We start from the raw sequence: 27,070 nt of genomic DNA, 5'->3' as shown, positions 1-27,070 counted from the left end.
TAATTTCCATCTTCTGCAGCCCCGTGTTGCCCCAACCACTCACCTTCCACCCCCGTCACTATTTCCACCTTCCCACCTCCCCCTCACCTGGATCCACCTCTCACTCCCCAGCTCTTGCCCCATCCCCACCCCTCACCTCTTTTCTCGGACTATTTCCCGTCCACTCTCAGTCCAGAGGGAGGGTCTCGGCCCGAAATGTTGACGGTCCATTTCCCTCCACAGATGCTGCCCGACCCACTGAGTTCCTCCGGCAGTTTGTTCTTTGGTCTGTGTGACCCGTGTTAGTGTGGGGAGCGGGATTTTACACCATATTCCCGGTACAGTCTCAACAAAACACAAATAATTGTCACTTTGCCCGGACCATTGGCCCCGCTTGCAGGGCAACAGTCTGCCGGTGTTTGCCCCCCAATGTGGTGAATCGCCACCACCGTGGGCTCAGACATTTCCACAGATGAGCCCCTCCTGTCCCCACCGGGACAAACATCCTGTCCGCCCCCTCTCTCACCGTCTTCATCCTCTCCCTCCCCGGGGAACCGGCATCAAACCGACGGGCCGAGCGGTCTCCTCCTACCTCTCAGCGACACATCAGACTCCGGCCGCAGGAGACGCTTCACAAACGCCCCAACTTCCCTCGGAGGGAAATGGAAATAAATCAGAAAGCGGACATTTACTTTGACGGTTGTCCCGCCGTGACGGAAAGTTCGGGAGACGGAGTCAGCGGGGGTAACGCCCTCTCGGCTGGTCCGCCTCCGCTATTGGTTGGAAGCAGTGATTGACATCGCTTCGGACCAATGGGAATAGCGCAGCGCGTGACTCCTCTGTTGACAGCGGTGGGGAGGGGCTGGTCACGTGATTAGTAGCCCAGCCGTTAAACCGACCAAGCTCGAGCTCACCAGCGCGCGGGGCACAAAAGGCCCCGGATGATCGGTTGAGGTGAGAAGGGATCTCCGGGTTGGGGGTCTCACCGGGCGGCGTTTTCAACACCGACTTCGGGTAGTTGCTGTGACTCCGGACTCCGTGACCCGCAATCCCGGGACAGTCCTGCTCTCTTCCCTCTCTCTCAGCCCCACCATCCGTACACGGGCCCCGGGGAGCTTCCGGCTGATGAGGGAATGGGAACCGATGGGTCTCTCAGACAGAGCTGAGCTCCAGCTGTCTAAATGCAAGGATCGGGAACTCGGAGAAAGGGAACAAAATCTTTTACATCAGCTGTTGTGAAAATCACCTTTGTTCTGCCTCCAGTCACAAACAAGAGAAAATCTGCAGATGCTGGAAATCCGAGCAACACACACAAATTGCTGGAGGAACTCAGCATTAGTACTCTTTTCCATAGATGCTGCCTGGCCTGCTGAGTTCCCCCAGCATTTTGTGTCTGTTGCTTGTTCCACCCCCTCTTGTTCTGGACTTTCTACCCGTGAGAACATGTTTTGTCCCACTCTCTCTGGGTACATAATGATATCAAACACCTTTGCCCTGGGCAACAAGTAGCTTTCACATCACAAATGTGCCAGACTCCAATGAGACAGACTACTGCCCTTCCCTTCATATTCATTGGCATTGCCATCACTGAGTTCACCACCGTCAGTCACCTGGGGGAGGGTTCAGGGGAAATATTTATGTACAATACAGAAACTGGTGTTACCTGTGTGTATTGTGGTGATGTAAAAGTTGCTGGAGAATTTGAAAGTGGGAAGAAGTGGAGTGATAGTTTGAAATCTGACTTTTTAAAGCGTCATTTAGCAAGCAAATCAGATATGGACAATGTGCAAAAGCTCTGGCGAGAAAATCCTTCATTACCCATTACAGGCCTGCAACATGGGTTGTGTGAGAGTGCAGATGAACTCCATCAAACCCAGAGGAGATCAAAGTTCTTACTGACAGTGATTTGCTAGCAGTTAAAATGAATACCTCTCTATATAAAATTCACTGTGCACATGTTGTCACTGGTTAAAAGAATGAACAGTACAAAACTTACTTTACTTTGTACTTTATTGTCGCCAAACAATTGGTAGTAGAATGTATAATCATAACAGCGAAATTTGATTCTCCGCTTCATACTCCCTGGATTACAAATATTAAATATTATAAATATTAAAATTACTTAAAATTAGTAAATATTAAAAATTTAAATTATAAATCATAAATAGAAGATAGAAGAATGGGAAGTAAGGTAGAGCAAAAAAACCGAGAGGCAGGTCCGGATATTTGGAGAGTACGGCCCAGATCCGGGTCAGGATCCATTCAGCAGTCTTATCACAGTTGGAAAGAAGCTGTTCCCTAATCTGGCCGTACGAGTCTTCAAGCTCCTGAGCCTTCTCCTGGAGGGAAGAGGGATGAAAAGTCTGTTGGCTGGGTGGGTTGCGTCCTTGATTATCCTGGCAGCACTGCTCTGACAGCGTATGGTGTAAACTGAGTCCACGGACAGAAGATTGGTTTGTGTGATGAGCTCCGCCGTGTTCACGATCTTCTGCAGCTTCTTTCGGTCTTGGACAGGACAACTTCCATACCAGGTTGTGATGCACCCGAGAAGAATGCTTTCTACAGTGCATCTATAAAAATTAGTGAGGGTTTTAGAGGACAGGCCAAATTTCTTTAGTTTTCTCAGGAAGTAAAGGTGCTGGTGGGCCTTCTTGGCAGTGAACTCTGCCTGGTTGGACCAGGTCAGGTCATTTGTGATATTTACCCCGAGGAACTTAAAGCTCTATGTGCAGACCGGTCATTACAAATTAGAGGGGACATTGGTGGCGGAACCTCCACTGTCCCTTATGCCCTCACCTACAAGATGTGCGTCCAGCTGCAGCTTGTAACCCTGCACTTTATGGAGTTGGAACTTGAAATGGATCAATTCCAGATCATCCAGGCAGTGATGCAGCCAGTCAGGATGCTCTCAGTTGTGTTCCAGTAGAAACTTCTTAGGATTTGGGACTCAATCCCAAGCTTCTTCAGCCATCTGAGGTGAGCAAGGTACTGTTGTGCTTTTTTCACAACACAGCTGGTATGTACAGACCATGTGAGGTCCTCGCTGATGTTTATGCCAAGGATCTTAAAGCAGTTCACTGTCTCAACCCCAGATCCATCGATGTCAATCGGGATTAGCCTGTCTCCATTCCTCCTGTCGTCCACAATCAGCTCCTTTGTTTTTTTTAGATCAGATTGGATTCAACTTTATTGTCATTGTGCCAAGTACAGATACAAAGCCAATGAAATGTGGTTAGCATCTGACCAGAAATGCAAAGAATCGTGTTATTTACAAAATAACTGATTAAAAAAGTGCTACAGCACACAAATATAAAAGTACTGAGACAGTACAATACGGATGCAATACTGCTTAGCGCTGTGACGAGAGGTTCAGCAGTGTCACAGCCTCAGGGAAGAAGCTCTTCCTGTGCCTGTTGGTGTGGGAGCGGAGGCTCCTTTAGCACCTCCTTGATGGGAGGGGAGTTAAAAAGTCCATGGTTAGGGTGAGATGTATCCTTGATAATTCTTTTCGCCCTACCTAGGCAGCGTTAATGGTAGATGTTCTCAATGGTGGACAATTGGCTGTTGATAATCCGCTGGGTAGTTTTCACCACACACTGGAGTGCTCTGCGCTCTGATACAGGACAATTGCCATACCACACTGAGATGTAGTTGGTGAGTATGCTCTCAATGGTACAGCAGTAAAAGTCTGTCATATCCTGGGACAGAGGTGAGCTTTCTTGTTGTTCCGCAGGAAGTAAAGGTGCTGTTGTGCCTTCTTGATCAGAATGGAGGAGTTCAGGGACCAGATGAGATCCTCGGAAAAGTGGACACCAAGGAACTTGAAGCTTGATACACGCTCCACTACAGTTCCGTTGATGTAGATGGGGACGTGAGTGTGGCTCCTGGCATGCCTGAAGTCCACAGTGATCTCCTTGGTCTTCTGGGTGTTAAAGGCCAGATTGCTGTCGGCACACCACGCGGCCAGGTGCTGGACCTCGTCCCTGTAGGCCGTCTCATCATCCCCTCTGATCAGACCAACCACCGTGGTGTCATCTGCGAACTTGATTATGGAGTTAGAACCATGTACAGGAACGCAGTCATAGGTGAAGAGGGAGTACAGAAGAGGGTTCAGCCCACAGCCTTGAGGCACGCCGGTGTTCAGGGTGAGAGTGGAGGAGGAGAGGTTGTCTAACTTAACTGATTGGGGTCTGTTTGTCAGAAAGTCCAAGGTCCAATTGCAGAGGGATGAGCTGATACCAAGTTGGCGAAGTTTGGTGATCAGCTTGAAGGGGCTTACAGAATTGAATGCTGAACTAAAGTCAATGAACATCATTCTGACATAAGAGTTGGGGCTGTCCAGGTGGGTCAGGGCAGAGTGAAGTGCCGTGGAGATGGTGTCCTCTGTTGACCTGTTGGTGCGATGGGGGTCCAGGGTAGTGGGCAGACAGGATTTCAGATGTGATAAAACCAGTCTCTCAAAGCACTTTGCAATGATGGGGGTGAGTGCAACTGGGCGGAAATCATTCAGGCTCGTGGCAGTGGAATGCTTCGGCACTGGCACGATGGTGGTGATCTTGAAGCTTGTGGGGGACAACACCCTGGGCCAGGGACAGATTAAAAATGTCTGTGAAGACCCCGGCCAACTGTCCTGCACAGACTCTGACCACACGGCCAGGTATTGCATCCGGACCAGCTGCCTTCCGTACATTCACCCTGCTCAGGGTCCACAAACATCGGAGGTGGAAAGTGAGAGAGACAGTTCACCAGGTGGGAGATCCGCTTTGAGGGTGACCTCCTTGTTCCCTCGATGAATGCGAGCGTAGAAGTAATTGAGCTCATCAGGGAGGGTAGCAGAGCTGGAAGGGGGCACAGTACTAGGAGGTTTGAAGTCTGTAATGACCTGTATGCCATGTACATGGACCGGGGGTCTGAGGAGTTGAAATGCTCCTCGATTCTCTGTTTGTATATGTGTTTAGCCTGAGAGATTCCCCTCCTCAGGTTGGCCCTGGCTGAGCTGTGAACCTCCCAGTCTCCAGACCTGAAGGCTGAATCTCTGGCTTTGAGCAGGAGGTGAACCTCTCTGTTCATCCATGGTTTCTGATTGGGGAAAACTCTTATTTGTTTTAGTAATGTCTCTCTATCTACACACTTGTTGATGTGCTCAAGGACAGAGTTGGTGTATAAATCAATGTTAATCTGAGAGTCTGTGGTGGTATGGGCAGCAAACGTGCTCCAGTCTGTGTGCTGGAATTGGTGCTGAAGAGCAGAGTCAGCCCCCTCCAGCCAGATCTTAATAGTCTTCATTGTGGGTTTCACACGTTTAGTGACCGGGCTATACTTGGGAAGCAGAAACAATGAAAGATGGTCGGACTGTCCCAGATGGGGGAGGGTAGTTAGTTTGTGAGTGTCAGCCACATTTGTGTACACATGATCTGAGATTTTATTACACCTGGTGGTGCATAATACATTTTGGTAAAATCTTGGAAGCACGGTACGTAGGTTACAATGATTAAAGTCTCCAGCGACAGTCAAAGCTCCGTCTGGATGCAATGTCTGCAGCTTGCTAATAGCAGCACTGAGGTCTTTCATGGCTACTTTAGCATTAGCATCCAGTGGAACATAAACTGCAACAGCAATGATGCATGTTTTGTGACAATGAGGGAGAGGTTGTTTTCTTTACACCAGTCGGATGTTGTTCAGACCTCAGGTACAGTCAGCAATCAAATGGTTGAGCATGGAGCGATGAATGTGCTGAGCTGTGTATATCACAATGCAAGAAGCATTGTAGGAAAACCAGATGAGCTCAGGACAGGGAATTCTGATATTGTAGCCATTATTGGGGACTTGGTTGCACCCAACAATCCGAGGGATTTAGAGGAACAAATTTGTAGAGAGATCGCAGACCATGCCAAGAAACAAAGGTTGATTCAGTAAGTGATTTTAACTTTCAATGTATTGACTGGGACTCCCATACTGTAAGAGGACTAGATGGGGTATAGTTTGTCAAATGTGCCCTTAATCAGTACATAGAATTCCTGATGTAAAAGTGTGCAATAGGTTGATGATCCAGGGCTGGTGACTGAAATTAGTGACCATAATGCCATGAGATTCAAAGTAAATATGGAAAAAAGAGAGGTCTGGACCGTGGGTTGAGATTCTAAATTGGAGAAAGGTCAGAAAGGATCTGACAAGTGTGGTTTGGGACAGGCTGTTTTCTGGCAAAGGAATACTTGGTAAGTGGGGGGCCTTCAGAAGTGAAATTTTGAAGGTGTAGAGTTTGTATGTGCCTGCATAATAAAAGTTGAAAGTTAACTGGTGCAGGGAACCTTGGTTTTCAAGAGATATTGAGGCCCCGGATATTTCGTTCCTCTAAATGCCTCAGACTGTTGAGCGCTACCAAGACTCACTAATGACTACAATATCATAATTCCACGCCCTGAGCTCTGACTTTTTTTTTAGTCGTCTGCTGTTGGTTTCTAAAAGCTTCCCAATCGTTTTCACTCTTTCGTTTACCCTCTCTTTGGCTTTTATGTTGGCTTTGGCTTCTCATTTCAACCACGGTTGTGTCCTCCTGCCTTTCCAATGTTTCCACATCTTTCGGATGTATCGATCACTGAGCTCCCAAATTGCTCCCAGAAACTCCAGCCATCGCTGCTCCGTTGTCACTCCCAACTTTTCCCTTCCAAACAAGTTTGGCCAGCTTCTGTGTCATAGAAACATGGAGAAGTTCCGTATGGAAACAGGCTATTTAGCCCATCTGGTCAATGCTGAAAAAACATTTAAGCTGTCTAATGCAAGGGTCCCCAACCTTTTTTGCACTGCGGACCGGTTTAATATTGACAATATTCTTGTGGACCGGCCAACCCGGTGGGGTGGGGGGGGTGTTGGTGGGTAGGGTTGCCAACGGACAAGAGTAGCAGTCAAATATGTTGCGTTTACCCAGAGAAAGACTACAATGACCATGAACCCTTGCGCGGGCACCAGTGCGCATGCGCGTTGTGGCCTACCGATTTTTCCTGCAAATCCTTTTTCGTGATTCTGTTTGGAGTGGCGAAGGGGGGGGGGGGGCGGTGTTAATCACGACTGGAATATAGGTGATAAATGGCTAATACACCCAATTTCGTTTCTAAAAGTGTTTATCTAACGACTTTAATATTAAACACACAGCACATATTTTCCTTGCATGAATATAGTGATAAGTCAATTATTAGAGGAGCTTGAAGTAAGTGATGAATGAACTTCCAGTAGAAGTGGCAGAAGCAGGTTCGATATTATCATTTAAAGAAAAATTGGATAGGTATATGGACAGGAAAGGAATGGAGGGTTATGGGCTGAGTACAGGTCGGCGGGACTAGGTGAGAGTAGCGTTCAGCACGGACTAGTAGGGCAGAGATGGCCTGTTTCCGTGCTGTAATTGTTATATGGTTATATAAGTAAGTCAATAGCATCATGACATTTTAAGTAACATTTGGATTTTAAACACACAGCACATATTTTCCCCGTATGAATATATAAGATCATTGGAACACACCAATATCGCTGAATCAGTGGGAGCCCTGGGCTTGTTTCCCTGCAACAACACGGTCTTATCGAGGGATAATGGGAGACAGCGATACTCGAAGTGAGTTCCTGTCCAGTCTATTCCGCAATTTAGTTTTCATTGCATTCATTGCAGAAAACTCCGCTTCGCAGAAAAATGTTGGAAATGGAAGCAACGTTTTCAGTGCTTTCGTGGCTATCTCAGGATATTTAGCCTTGACTTTGATCCAGAATGCCGACAGGGATGTTATGTCAAACATACTTCTCAGCCCGCCGTCATTTGCAAGCTCGAGGAGTTGATCTCCTTCCCGCGCTGACACAGATGACGCGCGGGTCATGACCTCACATGTGTAATAGCTGATCAGTGGCCGTGACGGGGAATGAGAAAAGGTGCAGCTGACTCATATCGCCAAATCATATCGTTTCCTCGCGGCCCGGGAGCACATGCTTTGCGACCCGGTGGTTGGAGACCCCTGGTCTAATGCAACTACCTGCACCGAGACCATCGCCCTCCATACCCCTATCATCCAGGCTCCCATCCAAACTTCTTTGAAATGGTGAAACCGAGTTCATATTCACCACCTGTGCTGACATCTCAATCCACACTCTCACAACCACTGCAGGAAAGAGCTTTTCCAAATATTCCCATTAAATTTTCACCTTCCCCACTTACCCATGACCTCTGGTTGTCATCCCACCCAACCTCAGTGAAAAAAGCTGCTTGCATTTACCCTATCTATACCCTCATAATTTTATATACTTCTAACAAATCCTCAAAGCAATGTATAATTTCCTTGTTTATGTTTGGAGCCTTTTTTAGATGTATAAGATGATGAGGGGCATTAATCGTGTGGATAGCCAGAGGTTTTTTTCCCAGGGCTGAAATGGCTAACACGAGGGACATAGTTTTAAGGTGCTTTGAAATAGATACTGAGGGGATGTCAGGGGTAAGTTTTTTACACAGAGAGTGGTGGGTGCGTGGAATGCACTGCCGGCTATTTGTGTGAGAGTGTTTCAGTTCCTGTGGGGACAGGAGCCCATGCAGCTCAGTGGGAACATGGAATAATATCAATGGACAGAGTCAAACTGAGCCAGGTCACAGATTGGAGATGGCAGAAATGCCCCATTCTAAGAGAAACAGGAAGAGCATCAGAGAATTTAATGGTCATTCCAGATACCAGCACTGTGCCCAGTTAGAAGATGATTTCTCTCTCCAACTTGGGTTGAACCTCACTGTAACAGTGTGATGCCAGATCACACCTTGGCAACTCAAGTGATCTCATCTGAAATGTTGTCCGTCACTCATTGATCGATTTTGTAAATCTTTTTACAGATTAAAAATGACAAGGAATTTGTCTACGGGAATCTCGAACACAACACGCCAGTTTTGCTGTCTTTGTCCAGATATTTAAGAAGTGGAGCAAGGGATTCACTCAATTCTCCTTCCTGCTCAGACTGTGGGGAGAGATTCATTTGATCATCTGACCGACTGGCGCGCCTGTCATCTTACACAGGGGAGAGGCCGTTCACCTGCTCAGACAGTAGGAGTGGATTCACTCCGTCATCTCAACTGAAGGTACATCAGCAAGTTTACACTGAGACAAGGCCATTCACCTGTTCTATGTGTGAGACAGGATTCAGTCGGTCTTCCCACCTGGACACACAGGTCAGTTCACTTCGAACAGAGGCTGGTCATCTGCTGAATTTTTGGGGAAGGATTCACGCGGTCATTCGACCTAATGGCTCACCAGCGAGTTCACACCAGGGAGCGGCCGTTCACCTGCTCAGACTGCGGGAAGGGATTCACTCAGTCATCTAACCTGAAGGTACATCAGAGAGTTCACACTGGGGAGAGGCCATTCACCTGCTCAGACTGTGGGAAGGGATTCACACAGTTAGCTAACCTACAAGCACATCAGCGAGTTCACACTGGGGAGAGGCCGTTCACCTGCACAGACTGTGGGAAGGGATTTGCTCGATCATCTGATCTACAGATACATCAGCGAGTTCACACTGGGGAGAGGCCGTTCACCTGCTCAGACTGTGGGAAGGGATTCACTTCGTCATCTCAACTGAAGGAACATCAGAGAGTTCACACTGGGGAGAGGCCGTTCACCTGCTCAGACTGTGGGAAGGGATTCACTCGATCACCTGATCTGCAGATGCATCAGCGAGTTCACACTGGGGAGAGGCCATTCACCTGCTCAGTCTGTAGGAAGGGATTCACTCAGTCATCTCATCTGCAGATACATCAGCGAGTTCACACAGGGCAGAGGCCGTTCACCTGCTCAGACTGTGGGAAGGGATTCACACAGTCAGCTCACCTACAAGAACACCAGTCAGTTCACACTGGGGAGTGGCCATTCACCTGCTCAGACTGTGGGAAGGGATTCACTTGCTCATCTACACTGGGGAGAGGCCATTCACTTGCTCAGTCTGTGGGAAGGGATTTAATTTATCATCTCATCTGAAGGTACATCAGCGAGTTCACACTGGAGAGAGGCCGTTCACATGCACAGACTGTGGGAAGGGATTCACTCAGTCATCCGACCTACTGAAACACCAGCGATTTCACACTGGGGAGAGGCCGTTCACCTGCTCAGTCTGTGGGAAGGGATTCACTCGATCACCTGATCTACAGAGACACCAGCAAGTTCACACTGGGGAGAGGCCGTTCACCTGCTCAGACTGTGGGAAGGGATTCACTCAGTCATCCCAACTGAAGGTGCATCAGAGAGTTCACACTGGGGAGAGGCCGTTCACCTGCTCAGACTGTGGGAAGGGATTCACACAGTCAGCTCACCTACAAGAACACCAGTCAGTTCACACTGGGGAGTGGCCATTTACCTGCTCAGTCTGTGGGAAGGGATTCACTTGCTCATCTAAACTGAAGGTACATCAGCGAGTTCACACTGGGGAGAGGCCATTCACTTGCTCAGTCTGTGGGAAGGGATTTAATTTATCATCTCATCTGAAGGTACATCAGCGAGTTCACACTGGAGAGAGGCCGTTCACCTGCACAGACTGTGGGAAGGGATTCACTCAGTCATCCGACCTACTGAAACACCAGCGATTTCACACTGGGGAGAGGCCGTTCACCTGCTCAGACTGTGGGAAGGGATTCACTCAGTCATCCCAACTGAAGGTGCATCGGAGAGTTCACACTGGGGAGAGGCCGTTCACCTGCTCAGACTGTGGGAAGGGATTCACTCAGGCATCTCACCTACTGAGACACCAGTCAGTTCACACTGCGTAGCGGCCATTCGCCTGCTCAGTCTGTGGGAAGGGATTCACTCGATCACCTGATCTACAGATACATCAGTGAGTTCACACTGGGGAGAGGCCATTCGCCTGCTCAGTCTGTGGGAAGGGATTCACACAGTTAGCTAACCTACAAGCACACCAGTCAGTTCACACTGGGGAGAGGCCATTCACCTGCTCGGTCTGAGAAGGAAGTCACTCAGTTGTCCAACCTACAGAGACACCCGCAAGTTCATATAACCATATAACAATTACAGCACGGAAATAAGCCAACTTGGCCCTTCCAGTCCATGCTGAACGCTTAACTCTCATTTAGTCACATCTACCTGCCTCTACCCTCCATTCCTTTCCTGTCCAAATACTGATCGAATTTTTTTTAAATGACAAAATCGAACCTGCCTCTACCACTTCAACTGGAAGCTCGTTCCACACAGCTACCATTCTCTGAGTAAAGAAGTTCCCCCTCGTGTTACCCCTCAACTTTTGCCCCTTAACTCTCAACTAATGTCCAGTTGTTTGAATCTCCCCTACTCTCAATGGAAAAAGCCTATCCACGTCAAGTCTATCTTTCCCCCTCATAATTTTAAATACCTCTATCAAGTCCCCCCTCAACCTTCTACGCTCCAAAGAATAAAGATCTAACTTGTTCAACCTTTCTCTGTCACTCAGGTGCTGAAACCCAGGGAACATTCTAGTAAATCTCCTCTGTACTCTATTTTGTTGACATCTTTCCTGTAACTCGGTGACCAGAACTGTACACAATACTCCAAATTTGGCCTTAACAATGCCTTGTACAATTTTAACATTACATCCCAACTCCTATACTCAATGCTCTGATTTACAAAGGCCAGCATACCAAAAGCTTTCTTCACCACCCTATCCACATGAGATTCCACCTTCAGAAAACTATGCACCATTTTCCTAAACATGAGGAATTCTGCAGATGCTGGAAATTCAAGCAACACACATCAAAGTTGCTGGTGAACGCAGCAGGCCAAGCAGCATCTCTAGGAAGAAGTACAGTCGACGTTTCATGGGTATGGTGAATTTCTACCACTGTTTCCTCCCCTCAGCAGCCTGAATCATGCGCCCCCTGTTCACCCTGATGTCGGGTAAGGGCAAGGACATTACCTGGGATAAAGAGGCTGCGGCCGCTTTTGTTAAAACCAGCGAAGCCTTAGTAAACGCCGCGATGCTAGTGCACCCCAGAACGGACGTTCCTACTGCCCTCACGGTGGACGCATCCAACACAGCAGTCAGTGGAGTGCTGGAACAACTCATCGAGGGTCGCTGGCAACCCCTGGCATTCTTCAGCAAACACCTACGACCACCCAAACTCAAATACAGTGCTTTCAACTGGGAGCTATTGGCACTATACCTGGCAATCCGGCATTTCAGGTACTTCTTAGAAGATAGGCCCTTCACTGCGTTCACAGACCACAAACCGCTTACCTTTGCGTTCACTAAGGTGTCCGACCCCTGGTCTTCCCACCAGCAGCAACATCTGTCCTACATCTCCGAATACACGATGGACATCCGGCATGTCCGGGAAAGGACAATGTCATGGCGGACACACTATCCAGACCTACCATACAGGCCCTGTCCCAGGGGGTGGACTATGCAGCGCTGGCAGAGGCACAGCAGGCAGACGCTGAGATCCCCAGTTACAGGACTGCAGTCTCCGGTTTGCAGCTCCAAGACCTCCCCGTAGGCCCAGGTGAGAGGACCCTACTATGTGACGTAGCTACCGGCCAACCCCGCCCCATCGTCCCAGCAGCCTGGCGCCGGCAGGTTTTCGAATCCATTCACAACTTAGCGCACCCCTCCATCAGGACAACTGTCCGGCTGGTCGCCAACAGGTTCGTGTGGCATCGACTGCGTAAACAGGTCAGTGAATGGGCCAAAACGTGCATGCAGTGCCAAACGGCCAAGGTGCAGCGGCACACCAAGGCTCCGCCGCAGCGTTTCGAACCCACCCACCGGAGGTTCAACCACATTCATGTGGATATCGTGGGGCCCCTGCCAGTGTCACGAGGAGCGCGGTACCTCCTAACTATGATAGACTGGTTCACGAGATGGCCACAGGCAGTCCCGCTCACCGACACCACCTCCGAATCCTGCGCCCGAGCACTGATCGCAACCTGGGTAGCACGCTTCGGGGTACCGGCCCACATTACCTCTGACAGGGGCACCCAGTTCACCTCCAGCCTGTGGTCGGCTATGGCCAACCTTTTAGGATCACAGCTACACCACACAACTGCCTACCACCACAGTCGAATGGACTAGTGGAGCATTTCCACCGTCACCTGAAGTCGGCTCTCATGGCCCGCCTGGAAGGGCCTAACTGGGTGGACGAACTTCCCTGGGTCCTACTGGAAATCCGCACGGCGCCCAAGGAGGATCTGCACACCTCGTCGGCCGAGTTGGTGTACGGCGCACCCCTGGTCGTCCCAGGAGAGTTCATACCAGCCCCAAGGGGGCAAGAGGAAGAACCCACAGCAGTCCTGGACAGACTACGTGAGAGGCTTGGTAAGCTGGCCCCCATCCCCACTTCACAGCACGGACAGAGCCCGACCCGCGCACCCAAAGACCTGCAGAACTGTATTTTTCTTTTTGTACGACGGGGCGGACACCGGGCACCGCTACAGCGGCCCTACGAGGGGCCGTTTAAGGTGATCAGGAACAATGGCTCCACGTTCGTGCTGGACATTGGGGGGAGAGAGGAGGTTTTCACGGTGGACCGACTCAAACCGGCCCATGTGGACTTGGCGCAGCCGGTCCAGGCTCAGGCACCGCGGCGCAGGGGCAGACCTCCCAAACAGAGGCCGATCCAGACTGTGGACATTGGGGGAGGTATCGCCGGTTCTGGGGGGCGTGGTTATGTGGCGACCCACTTTCTAGCACACACAAACCGGCTCACGAAACAGCGCGCGCAGACAGAGGGCCGGCCCCAAAAAGGCCGCCAGGCCATCTTCACCAGCAGGGGGAAAATCCCGCGTGCGGAAAGGGGCTGGGAATATGCATTCCCCACAGCAATCCCGCCCAGAGAGGGCGGGAACGGGAAGGCTTTAAAGCAGGCCGCGAAGTTAAATAAATCTTTAACCGCAACCCCAACTCACCGACTCCGTGTGGTTATTTTAGCGCTATGTGTCGCACACCGCTACAGTAGTGCAAAATGGGGAAAACCTTTGACCAAATTTAGTTCAAGGCTTAAAAAAACCTGCCAAACAGAGCTTAATAGTTAACAAACACAACAAAGGCAATAAACACTTTCATCAATACAGACATTGACATTTTTTTAAGAAAATATCTTGGTCCCATTTCAATCAGTAAAACTTACAAAGATAAATAAGAGCTGAAATGACAACTTTAGAAAAGTCTATTTACACTCAGACCCACTTAGGCTACGTCCAAACTACACCGGATAATTTTGAGAACAAAGCTTTTTCTCTTCGTTTTGACCCTCCATCCACACTGAAATGGCATTTCCCTCCCCTGAAAATGGAGATTTTCGAAAACACTCTCCAGAGTGTGTAAATTTGAAAACGATTGCTTTGCGTTGAAGTGTGGACGGGGTAAACGGAGATGTTTAAAAACGCTGTCATGACAACACCACAACAACAAAGTTTTTTTTGCTGCTGCTTGGTACTGTGCAAGCACTGCCGGACGGTTGTTATAACGGGCAGTCGGTGTGAACAGCGTGAGAGGTAAATTGTGAAGTGAGCTTTATTGACCAGATCCCATAAATTGATTTGATTGAGTCTATCTTTAAAAATATTAATCTCAGAAATACTGTGCAGGTCTGGCGGCAGAAGATTCCACTCTTGTTGATCTTGGGTAGAGGACGGCTTCATGCATGTGTAGTTTACTTTATTCTCTATGTTAATAGCTTTTTCGGAGTTAAACATCTCCCTCCAACGTTCTCCACTGCTTTGCTGACCTTGTAGTTGTTTGTAACTCGCGGAAACAGCTCGACTTCATTGTCTGTCTAAATGAAGAAGTCCGTCTGCTTTTTCCAGTGGAGGTTTTCTTTGTATTCCTCGAAGACATTTTTGAAAACTTTCTTTCGCTGTTGTTGTAGGTACTCTTGTTTTTGACCAATGGAAATAGCACAACGCCACCGCGGAAACGTAAATATTATACCGTTTCCTCTTCGCTTGTTTTCTGTAGATGTGTCTGCGCATGCCCAGTAGGAGGAAATTCTCCCAAATATCCATTTTAGTGTGGACAGGGATATCTTGAAAAACGCCTGGTGTGGATGCCTGTCGTTTTTACTCAAAACCGTCGTTTTCAAAATTATCCGGTCCAGTGTGGACATAGCCTCAGATTAATACTACCTTGGACAGAAGGAGAAAGAGGAATAACACACATGAAAAAAATAAAATCACACAACACTCAGATAAGACTTCTAAGTATATATTTTCATCAAAAATGAACTGGATTCAGTGCTTCATGTGTGTATATGAAATTCTGATAAGAAACACAGACCAGGAAACCTAAATGAGAGGCTACCTCAGAAAAATGAATCATCACTATGGAAGAAAACATTAACCAGTGGAACGAGTATGACCCTCCATGGGAGACATCCCAACGATCTGAGCAGACTAGATGTTGACAAGGAAGCATCGAGCACCTGACTGAGAGTTGGAGACCTCTACCCCGAAACAGGGGGGTTCCTTGCAGAAGTACAGGACAAGGTGGTCAACAAAAAGAAAAAAAAAATCAAAAATACAAACCATACAAAGTAACAAGGCAATAAATGCAGAAAATGCCAAGAGAAACCAGACACAATCCAACACATTCCAGGATCCTGCTGCAGTTTAACTCAATCTGATTACTGACAGAGGTACGATCAAGTGGCAAATATCATTCACCAAAATCTTGCTTTAAAATACAAACTCATTAATAATCACCATAAACTCATTAAGGCACCTTTAATTCAAGCCTGATCCAGCTAAGGACAGAATCTCACAATTTATATGATAATCAATACATTATTACAGATAGGATAATCTAAAATAACCATCCAGATATAATATTACAGGATAAATAAGCAGGAACAACTCCCTCAATGGATATAACCATTCTCAACACACACATACCTCGACCAGTGGAGCACCTCACCACAGGCATTGTTTGTGTCAGTCAGACAACTGAATTATTTTCCCTGTCAATCAGCTTCCAAACGTTGCTACTCTGTCATTCATTGCCATGCCCTGCAGCTGATTCCCTTCTAATCATCATACGTTGTTTCCCTGACCACCGTCCAGTGCCCCAAACTCTACCCTGTGCAGACCCGCCTCTGGTTTCTGACCCTGCTCCACTGAACATCCAACTAATGGTTTCCCATTCTGCTTTCAGTCTTTAGAGGAGAGTGTTTTCAACAACCCTTCAGAAGCAGGGAAAATGACCCATAATGTAGAAATGAGCCCCGAATAAGGAGATTAACTCCCAATGTCATTCTTTCTCAGCCCAAAGATTTGAGGGGCAAAGAATATCTCAGACAGAACTGCAGTCAGCTCGACTTATTCAGTCTGCAGAAAATTCAAGGGAAACCTTGTCACCCACAGAGTGGTGACTGTTTGGAACCCATCCCACAGATGTGAACAACAGAGGAGGATTTAAAAGGACTATTGTGGAACTGTATCACTGGCTGGGTCCAGCAGGCCTGAGTACACTAGTTGTATTATAAATACTCTAAGTACCAGAAACAGAGTTTAAAATAGAACTAATTAATTTGCCACAGATGCAGAATGTTAAACTCCAGTCCCATTAAAGGTGAATATGCCCCAGAAGAAACTCCTCCCATGCCCAGTGACCAGGGTGCAGAACTGGGTGTGGTGATAATTGCAGCGTTCAGCACCGACAGTCACTCTCAAAATAGCATTCAGCAACGGTGATGGACAAATATCCAGCATGCAGCTTATTGAAACATTCTCCCCAGTGTGAATCCGGCAGTGTGTCACAAGTATAACATGCTGTAAGGTTTCACTGTTAATGTAATGGCCTCTCTGTAATGTTTCACTGCTGAGGTAATGGTTTCTCTGTAGCAGCAGTGTTTAGGTTACAACTAGAGATAACAGGGTTTTGGAGTGCGGGACGATCTGGTGTCAGAAATGTTCTTCCTTGTGAGTCTGGAAGAGATATTTTCATGTTCTTTTGCCGGGGAGAGATGAGAAGATGCAAATGGAGTGGGCCCTTTTTCTTTTTTTTTGTTTTCTTTTCTAACCCTATAGTCAAAGTAAAAATTATAAAGCTCAATCATTTAATCACATATTCTGTACTGCTTGTTATTTCGGGGTACGGATTTGTAACAGGGGACACATCGTGCAGCATCCACCCAAATGAGATTTCTTAAGTTTGGCCGGGCCAGGAGCTATCATCCCCTACATTAAACTGCCAGCCGAAGTGAGAGTTCCATAAGGTTAGATGACTGAGTGAATCGCTTCCCACATTCACAGAGGGTGAACGGGTTTCCCCAGTGTGAACTCAATGATGCAAACCTGGTTGATGTGGCTGAGAGATTCTCTTCCCAAAGTCCAAGCAGGAGATCGGCCTCTACCCAGTGTGAACTTGCTGGTGTCTCTGCAGTTGAGATGACCAAGTGAATCCCTTCCCACACCCTAAGCAAGTGAACGGCCTCTACCTAGTGTGAACTTGCTGGTGTCTCTGTAGGTGGGATGACTGAGTGAATCCTTTCCCACACACTGAGCAGGTGAACGGTCTTTCCCCAGTGTGAACTCGCTGATGTCTCTGTAGCTCTGATGACTGAGTGAATCCTTTCCCACAGTCTGAGCAGGTGAACGGCCGCTCCCCTGTGTGAAATGACTGATGTGTTTGTAGGTGGGATGAGCGAGTGAATCCTTTCCCACACTCTGAGCAGGTGAACGGCCTCTCCCCAGTGTGAACTCGCTGATGTACCTTCAGTTCAGATGACTGAGTGAATCCCTTCCCACAGTCTGAGCAGGTGAATGGCCACTGTCCAGTGTGAACGAACTGGTGTCTCAGTAACTGATTTGACAAAGTGAATCCCTTCCCACAGACTGAGCAGGTAAATGGCCTCTTCCTGGTGTGAACTTCCCGGTGGGTCATCAGGGTGGATAACTGAGTGAATCTCTTCCCGCAGTCTGAGCAGGTGAACGGCCTCTCTCCAGTGTGAACTGACCAGTGTGCTTGTAGGTGGCCTAACTGAGTGAATCCTTTCCCACACTCTGAACAGGTGAACGGCCTCTCTCCAGTGTGAACTCGCTGATGTACCTTCACTGTAGATGATGAAGTGAATCCCTTCCCACACACTGAGCAGGTGAACGGCCTGTCCCCAGTGTGAACTCGCTGATGTACTTTCAGATGTGATGACTGAGTGAATCCCTTCCCACAGTCTGAGCAGGTGAACGGCCTCTCTCCAGTATGAACTCTCTGATGTACGTTCAGTTCAGATGACCGAGTGAATCCCTTCCCACAGTCTGAGCAGGTGAACGGCCATTCCGCAGTGTGAACTCGCTGATGTACGATCAGATGAGATGACTGAGTGAATCCCTTCCCACAGTCTGAGCAGGTAAACGGCCTCTCCCCAGTGTGAACTCGCTGATGTACCATCAGATGAGATGACTGAGTGAATCCCTTCCCACAGTCTGAGCAGGTGAACGGCCTCTCCCCAGTGTGAACTCTCTGATGTACCATCAGATGAGATGGCTGAGTGAATCCCTTCCCACAGTCCAAGCAGGTGAACGGCCATTCCCCGGTGTGAACTGGCTGGTGAGCCATTAGGTCAGATGACCGAGTGAATCCCTTCCCACAGTCTGAGCAGGTGAACGGCCGCTTCCCAGTGTGAACTTGCTGGTGAGCCATTAGTTCAGATGACCGAGTGATTCCTTCCCCACAAATTCAGCAGAAGGCCAGCCTCTGCGCAGTGTGAACTGACTGGTGTGTCCACAGGTGAAAGGCCTTGCCCGATGTGAACTTGCTGATGTACCTTCAGTTGAGATGACTGAGTGATTCCATTCCCACTGTCTGAGCAGATGAATGGGATCCCCCTGTGTAAAATGATGTGCGTGCCAGTCCGTCAGATGATCGAGTGAATCCCTCCTCACAGTCTGAGCAGGAAGGATGATCGAGTGAATCCCTTGCTCCTCTTCTTAAATATCTGGACAGAGACAGCAAAACTGGCGTGTTGTGTTTGAGATTCCCATAGGCAAACTCCTTGTCATTCTTAACCTGTAAAAATATTTACGAAATCTATCAATGGGTGTAGGACAATATTTCAGATGAGATCCCTTGAGTTGTCAACGTGTGATCTGGCATCACACTATTACAGTGAGGTTCAACCCAAGTTGGAGAGAGAAATCATCTAACTGGGCACAGTGCTGGTATCTGGAGTGACCATCAAATTCTCCGATGCTCTTCCTGTCTCTATAAGAATGGAGCATTTCTGCCATCTCCAATCTGTGACCTGGCTCAGTTTGACTCTCTCCATTGGCATTATTCCCTGTTCTCACTGAGCTGCATGGGTTCCTGGCCCCACAGTAACTGAAACACTCACACAAATAGCCGGCAGTGCATTCCATGCACCCGCCACTCTCTGTATAAAAAACTTACCCCTGTCATCCCCTCAGTATCTATTTCAAAGCACCTTAAAACTATGCCCCTCGTTTTAGCCATTTCAGCCCTGGGAATAAACCTCTGGCTATCCACATGATCAATGCCCTCATCATCTTATACATCTAAAAAAGGCTCTAAACATAAACAAGGAAATTATACATTGCTTTGAGGATTTGTTAGAAATATACAAAATTATGAGGGTATAGATAGGGTAAATGCGAGCAGCTTTTTCCACTGAGGTTGCGTGGGATGGCCAGAGGTCATGGGTAAGTGGGGAAGGTGAAAATTTAACAGGAATATTTGGAAAAGCTCTTTACTGAAATGGTCATGAGAGTGTGGAATGAGATGCCAGCACAAGTGGTGAATATGAGCTCAGTTTCACCATTTAAAAGGAGTTTGGATGGGAGCCTGGATGGTAGGGGTACGGAGGGCGATGGTCCCAGTGCAGGTAGACAGCTTAAATGTTTTTTCAGCATTGACTAGATGGGCCAAATAGCCTGTTTCTGCACTGAACTTCCTCATGTTTCTATGACAGAGAAGCTGGACAAACTTGTCTGGAAGGGAAAAGGTGGGAGTGACAACGGAGCAGCAATGGCTGGAGTTTCTGGGAGCAATTCAGGAGCTGAGTGATCGATACATCCCAAAGAAGTGGAAGCATTGGAAAGGCAGGAGGACACAACCATGGCTGAAATGAGAAGCCAAGGCCAACATAAAAGCCAAAGAGAGGGCAAACAAAAGAGCAAAAACTATTGGGAAGCTTTTAGAAATGAACAGAAGACGACTAAAAGTCAGATGAGCTCAGGGGTGGAATTATAATATTGTAGTCATTAATGAGTCTTGGTAGCACCCAACAGTCTGAGGCATTTAGAGGAACAAAATATCCGGGGCCTCAATATCTCTTGAAAACCAAGGTTCCCTGCACCAGTTACCTTTCAACTTTTATTTTGTCAGGCATATACAAACTAGACACCCTCAAAATTTCACTTATGAAGGCCTCCCACTTGCCAAGTACTCCTTTGCCAGAGAACAGCCTGTCCCAAACCACACTTGTCAGATCCTCTCTGATACCATCAAAATTGACCTTTCTCCAATTTGGAATCTCAACCTGTGGTCCAGACCTCCCTTTTGCCATATTTACTTTGAATCTCATGGCATTATGATCACTAATTTCTGTCACCAGCCCTGGATCATTTCCTAACAGTTTATTGCACACTTCTACATCAGGAATTCTACATACTGATTAAGGACATATTTGACAAACTCTACCCCATCTAGTCCTTTTACAGTATGGGAGTCCCAATCAATATATGGAAAATTAAAATCACTCACTGGATCAACCTTTGTTTCTTGGCATGGTCTGTGATCTCTCTACAAATTTGTTCCTCTAAATCCCTCAGACTGTCAGGTGCAAACAAATCCCAATAATGGCTACAATATCATAATTCCCTGTCCTGAGCTCATCTGGCTTTCCTACGATGCTTCTTGCATTGTGATATACACAGCTCAGCACATTCATCTCACCATTCGCAACCATTTGATTGCTGACTCTATCTGAGGTCTGAACAACATCTGACTGGTGTCAAGAAAACAAACTCTCCATCATTGTCACACAAACAAAGGGGCTGATTGTGGACGACAGGAGGAATGGAGACAGGCTAACCTCTATTCAGATCAATGGATCTGGGGTTGAGAGGGTGAACAGCTTTAGGTTCCTCAGCATAAACATCACCGAGGATCTCACATGGTCTGTACATACCGGCTGTGTTGTGAAAACAGCACAACAGCACCCCTTTCACCTCAGACGGTTGAAGAAGTTTGGGATGGGGCCGCAAATCCTAAGAACTTTCTACAGGGAGCATCCTGACTGGCTGCATCACTGCCTGGTATGGGAACTGTACTTCCCTTAATCACAGGAACCTGCAGAGAGTTGTGTGGACAGCCCAGCACATCTGTAGATGTGAACTTCCCACTATTCAGGACACTTACAGAGACAGGTATGTAAAAAGGGCCCAAAGGATATTGGGGAGCCAATTCATCACAACCACAAACTGTTCCTGCTGCTACCATCCAGGAAACGGTACCACAGCAAAAGAACCAACAGGCTCCGGGACATCATCTTCCACCAGGCCATCAGTCTGATTAATTCACTGTCCTATGTACAAACTATTTATTATAAATTACACATTGCACATTCAGACAGAGATGTAACATAAAGATTTCTACTCCTCATGTATCGGAAGGATGTATGTAATAAAGTCAATTCAATTCAATTCACCCTCCCCACTATCTGTTCTGTCATTCTGGCTCCCATTCCCCCTACAACTTATTTTAACCACATCACCCTCTCCCCACACTAGCACTAGCGAGCCTTACCACTGGGATATTAGTCCCCTCTTGTTGTGTTCCCCTAACTAACGAATCCCCTATCACCCCTTTGATTTTCCTCTGCCAGGTAATCCCCCTCAACAGTTTCTAAAGTGGTCCACCCATTGTTGTGTGGGATGGACACAAGCGTACTCTGCGATGGCTATTTAACCTCATTCCCCTTCCTGACTCTCACCCAGTCTCCTGTGTCCTGCACCTTGGGTGTAACTCACCTCTCTTCATGTCATATCTATCTCCTGGATGATCCGGAATTCATCCATTTCAAGTTCCAACTCCGTAAAGTGCAGGGTTACAAGCTGCAGCTGGATGCACATCTTGTAGGTGAGGGCATCAGGGACACTGGAGGTCTCCCCACCTTCCCACCAATGTCCTCTCTAATTTGTCATGACCAGTGTGCACATAAAGCTTGTACTGTACATTTTTTTACCCAGTGACAACATCTGCACCGTGAATTTTCTATAGAGAGGTATTTATTTCAACAACTGGCAAATCACTGTCAGTAAGAACTTTGATCTCCTCTGGCTTTGATTGAGTTCTGCACTCTCACACAACCAATGTAGCAGGCCTGTAACGGGTAATGAAGGATTTCTCACCACAGGTTTTGCACATTGTCCATATGTGGTTTGCTTGCTAAATTACGCTTTAAAAACTCAGATTTCCAAATATCACTCCACTTCTTCCCACTTGTAAATTCTCCAGCAACTTTTGCATCACCACAATACACACAGGTAACACCAGTTTCTGTATTGTATATAAATATTTCCCCTGAACCCTCCCCCAGGTGACTGACAGTGGTGAACTCAGTGATGGCAATGCCAATGAATATGGAGGGAAGGGCAGTAGTCTGTCTCATTGGAGTCTGGCACATTTGTGATGTGAAAGCTACTTTATGCCCAGGACAAAGGTGTTTGATATCATTATGTACCCAGAGAGAGTGGGACAAAACATGTTCTCACGGGTAGAAAGTCCAGAACAAGAGGGGGTGGAACCAGCAACAGACACAAAATGCTGGGGGAACTCAGCAGGCCAGGCAGCATCTATGGAAAAGAGTACTAATGCTGAGTTCCTCCAGCAATTTGTGTGTGTTGCTCGGATTTCCAGCATCTGCAGATTTTCTCTTGTTTGTGACTGGAGGCAGAACAAAGGTGATTTTCACAACAGCTGATGTAAAAGATTTTGTTCCCTTTCTCCGAGTTCCCGATCCTTGCATTTAGACAGCTGGAGCTCAGCTCTGTCTGAGAGACCCATCGGTTCCCATTCCCTCATCAGCCGGAAGCTCCCCGGGGCCCGTGTACGGATGGTGGGGCTGAGAGAGAGGGAAGAGAGCAGGACTGTCCCGGGATTGCGGGTCACGGAGTCCGGAGTCACAACATCGCCCCGAGATACCCGCTTACCTGCAGCCGGTCCCGCAGCCGTGATCCCGAGGCCTAATATATACTGCGCGCATGCGTGATATTCACCAACGTCATCAACCTTGACGCCTGCGCATTTGATCAATGCTTCAGCGCCGGCGAAAGTTTTATCGCAGGGCTTTATGGGTAATCACGGTGCCATTAACAGTTTCTGCAAACACCGGTTCCATGTCCATACCTCACTTTTTTTTTGTGTATATAGAATACTCAGCAACTGTTTTAACGCAGAAAGCGGCTCCCATAAACAATATACTCAATATCAACGTGTATCTAATGCCAAAGTACAATCCTTTACAAATGCAGATATAAAATAGAAGAGATTCTGCTGTTGCTGGTAATACAGAGACGCACACACACAAAATGCTGGAGGACTCTGCAGTTCAGGCAGCAACTAAGGAGAGGAGTACATATTCTAGGCGTGCTGAAGGGACTCGGCCGGAACGTTGTCTATTTATTCCCTTTCACATTTGCTGCCTGATCTGCTGAATTCTTCCAGTATTTTTCAGAAAATAACTAGATTTTTTTTCAATCAACCAGTCCGCAAATGTTTCTGATCTTTCATTTGTAGCCACATCATGATGGTCTGATTCCTCCTCTTCCTTGTAAACTCCAGACCCCATCTCTTTCTGGAGCCCCAAAGCCTTGATTCGTGCTGGCGACTCTGGCTTCTGACCCTGCTCTATCGAAGACTCACTCGCTAGTCTGCTGTCAGACTGTGGAGGTGCATTGCAACAACCCAGCTGTCTGAAGGACAGTCCTTTGAAATGAGTGAAAATGTCCCAAAACGTTCGAAAGAGCAGGGAAGAAGGAGTTTAACCTCCTTAGTCCAGAGCCCTGGGGAATGTCAAAACCACAAGGAACTCATCGTCTTATTCAGTCTGGAGAAAACAATGCAGAGAATTCATACAGGTGTATAAAATGTTGAGAGGCATTGGTCGTGGAATAGCCAGAGGCTTGTTCCCAGGACTGAAATGGCTAACACTCGGGGCATAGTGTTAAGGTGTTTGGAAGTAGTTGCAAGACAGAAGTCAGAGGGAATGCTTTTCCATAAAGTGTGGTGGGTGTACGAAATGCACTGCCGGTGACGGTGGTGGAGGCGGATGCAATTGAGTCTTTTATGAGCTTAGAAAAATAGAGGGCTATCTGTGAGGGTAATTCGAGGCGGTTTCCAGAGTAGGTTACATGGTCGGCACAACACTGTGGGCCGAAGGATCTGTACTGTGCTGCAGATTTCTATGATTCTATGAAATTCAAGGGAAATCTCTTTTCCCAGGGAGTGGTGATTAGTTGCAACTTGTCAGCACAGGGAGGGTGAGAGAGGAACGGCAGGGATAGATTTTAAAATACTGATGTGGAACAGAAACATGGGCAGGGTCCAGATGGGCCGAGCGGCCTCTCTAGTATAAACTGTGAGTTTGGTAGAGAGAGTAAGTACTTCTGACAGGGGATTTGATACAGAACTGATTTATCTTTCACAGATCCATGATGTTAATACCAGTCTAGTTTAAGGTTAGCATCAGCAGAACAGACTCCTCCAATGCTCTGTGACCAGGGTTCAGTCCTGGTTGCGATGAGCAGCCGCAAGAACTGCAGAATAACTGGCAGTAACAATCCCTCATGAACCTACAGCTGCGTTCAGTCACCGTGATGGTTAAACATTTAACACAGAGCCGATTTGACCTTCCTCCCTGATGTGAAGTTACTGGTGTTGCAGCAGCTGGGATGATTGAGTAAAACTCTTTGCTCACTCCGGACAGAAATGTGGCCTCTATTTATTGTGAACTCACCGGAGCATCACAAGGTGGGTTAACTGAATGAGTCTCTTCGCACACACGGAGCAGGTGAACGGCTGCTTCCCAGGGCGAAGCTGCTGGTGTATCTGGGATGTCCGACTGAATCCCTTCCAAAATGAGAGCCAGTGGATGACATCACACTGCTATCAACGTCATGGCAATGTATCCAATCAGATCACGGACACGGACACGTGACCGGGCTCTCCTTGTAGCGAGTGGGGCGCTGTCTTCTCCAGCATCTCCGTCTCCACATTCAAGGATCGACGACATTCAAGCGCTGGTGAACTGACAGAAACAGCGGGACTAACGTGCTGTTGTGTTTGTGATTCCCATACACAAATCCTTTGACTTTTCTACCCTGTTAAAAGTTTACAAAGCACGTCAGTGGGTGAAGGACAACATTTCAACTCAGATAATTTTAGTCTCCATGGTGTCTTCTGATTAAAAACACTGTCACAGCTCAAAACAATTTGGAGGAACAAGACTTCATCTTCTAACTGGACACAGTTCTGGCATCAGGCACAATATCAAACTCTCTGCTTCCCTCTCTGTATCAAAATGGATCATTCTTCCCCTTCATCAGTCTGCGACTTGGCTCAGTTTGTCTGTCTCCTTCGCATTCTCGGCATCCGCCACACACCTACTAATATCACATTTTATTTACACGGCTGCGACTGGAGACATATTGATTATTATGTCCCTCCTGGCATTTGACGGAGGTAAACTCAGAGACAGCAATTGTATTGACCCTCAGGAGTAGGTTATTAGGCTTTCTCTTTGGAGATCGATGAACTGCCGCTACTGTGTGGCTGGATGAGGGAGTCGTTTTCAGACTGGGAGGAGGTAGCGTTTGGAGTATCCCAGAGATCTCCAATTTAGAATATCAAGCCGCAGAGCAAGCCTATGGTTTGTATATAACCAATAGCAGAGGCGGACCAGCCGAGAGGCCGTCTCCCGCTTCGGCGCCGATCTTTCCTCAGAGCCAAACAAATCCCGAAGTAAATGTCCGCTTTCTGATTTATTTCCATTTCCCTCCGAGGGAAGTTGGGGCGTTTGTGAAGCGTCTCCTGCGGCCGGAGTCTGATGTGTCGCTGAGAGGTAGGAGGAGACCGCTCGGCCCGTCGGTTTGATGCCGGTTCCCCGGGGAGGGAGAGGGGGATTTTATTGAAAGAATGAAGATGGTCAGAGAGGGGGCGGACAGGATGTTTGTCCCGGTGGGGACAGGAGGGGCTCATCTGTGGAAATGTCTGAGCCCATGTTGGTGGCCAGCAGAGGGATTCACCACATTGGGGGGCAAACACCGGCAGACTGTTGCCCTGCAAGCGGGGCCAATGGTCCGGGCAAAGTGACAATTATTTGTGTTTTGTTGAGACTGTACCGGGAATATGGTGTAAAATCCCGCTCCCCACACTAACACGGGTCACACAGACCAAAGAACAAACTGCCGGAGGAACTCAGTGGGTCGGGCAGCATCTGTGGAGGGAAATGGACCGTCAACATTTCGGGCCGAGGCCCTCCCTCTGGACTGAGAGTGGACGGGAAATAGTCAGAGAAAAGAGGTGAGGGGTGGGGATGGGGCAAGAGCTGGGGAGTGAGAGGTGGATCCAGGTGAGGGGGGAGGTGGGAAGGTGGAAATAGTGACGGGGGTGGGAGGTGAGTGGTTGGGGCAACACGGGGCTGCAGAAGATGGAAATTAATTCCATAGAGGATTAACAAAGAGGTTAGAGAGTATTTGTTATAGAGAGTGCAATGAAGATTCACCAGACTGATCCCTGGAGTGGTGGGGTCATCATATGAAGAAAGATCAAATGCGATAACCCTTTCATTTAGAGAATCGAGGACTGAGAGGTGAACACATTGAAATGCACATTATTACCGGTTGAACCAGGGATCCCAGTCTCTGAAAAAAGGGGGTGGACTGTCCGGGAAATGTCTCCATTCTGAGGGTGGTGAATGTCTGTAAATCCCCACCACAGAGGGGGTTAAAATCTATTGCTATGAATTAGGTTCTATTGCTGCCGCGGAGACAACAAATTACATGACACCGACCGCTGCTATTAAACCTGATTCTGATAATTGGTCTGGGAGACACACCACCGGTCACCTGATCCCAGTTACCGC

At 47.8% G+C, this 27,070-nt stretch overlaps 2 protein-coding genes across 2 annotated transcripts; one reads left to right on the top strand and one right to left on the bottom strand.

The window, feature by feature from the left end:
- Nucleotides 1-867: 867 nt before the first annotated feature.
- On the top strand, nucleotides 868-16,200 carry LOC140207434 (uncharacterized). Its single transcript, XM_072275957.1, has 5 exons — nucleotides 868-933; nucleotides 8,834-9,691; nucleotides 9,919-10,225; nucleotides 10,394-10,714; nucleotides 16,123-16,200. The coding sequence occupies exons 2-5, from the start codon at nucleotides 9,240-9,242 to the stop codon at nucleotides 16,198-16,200; spliced, it is 1,158 nt and encodes a 385-aa protein (XP_072132058.1). The 5' UTR covers nucleotides 868-933; nucleotides 8,834-9,239.
- LOC140208287 (uncharacterized) lies at nucleotides 15,669-23,182 on the bottom strand. Its single transcript, XM_072276873.1, has 2 exons — nucleotides 23,139-23,182; nucleotides 15,669-18,975 (listed from the first exon to the last, which is right to left on the bottom strand). Exon 2 carries the CDS (start codon nucleotides 18,607-18,609, stop codon nucleotides 17,404-17,406), a length of 1,206 nt encoding a protein of 401 aa, XP_072132974.1. The 5' UTR covers nucleotides 18,610-18,975; nucleotides 23,139-23,182; the 3' UTR covers nucleotides 15,669-17,403.
- Between the last annotated feature and the right edge of the window lie 3,888 nt (nucleotides 23,183-27,070).

The sequence above is a fragment of the Mobula birostris genome, chromosome 13, assembly GCF_030028105.1.
Source record: "Mobula birostris isolate sMobBir1 chromosome 13, sMobBir1.hap1, whole genome shotgun sequence".
NCBI lineage: Eukaryota > Metazoa > Chordata > Chondrichthyes > Myliobatiformes > Myliobatidae > Mobula > Mobula birostris.
Note: the sequence above shows the minus strand (reverse complement) of the source record. Positions and strands in the feature narration are given on the sequence as shown.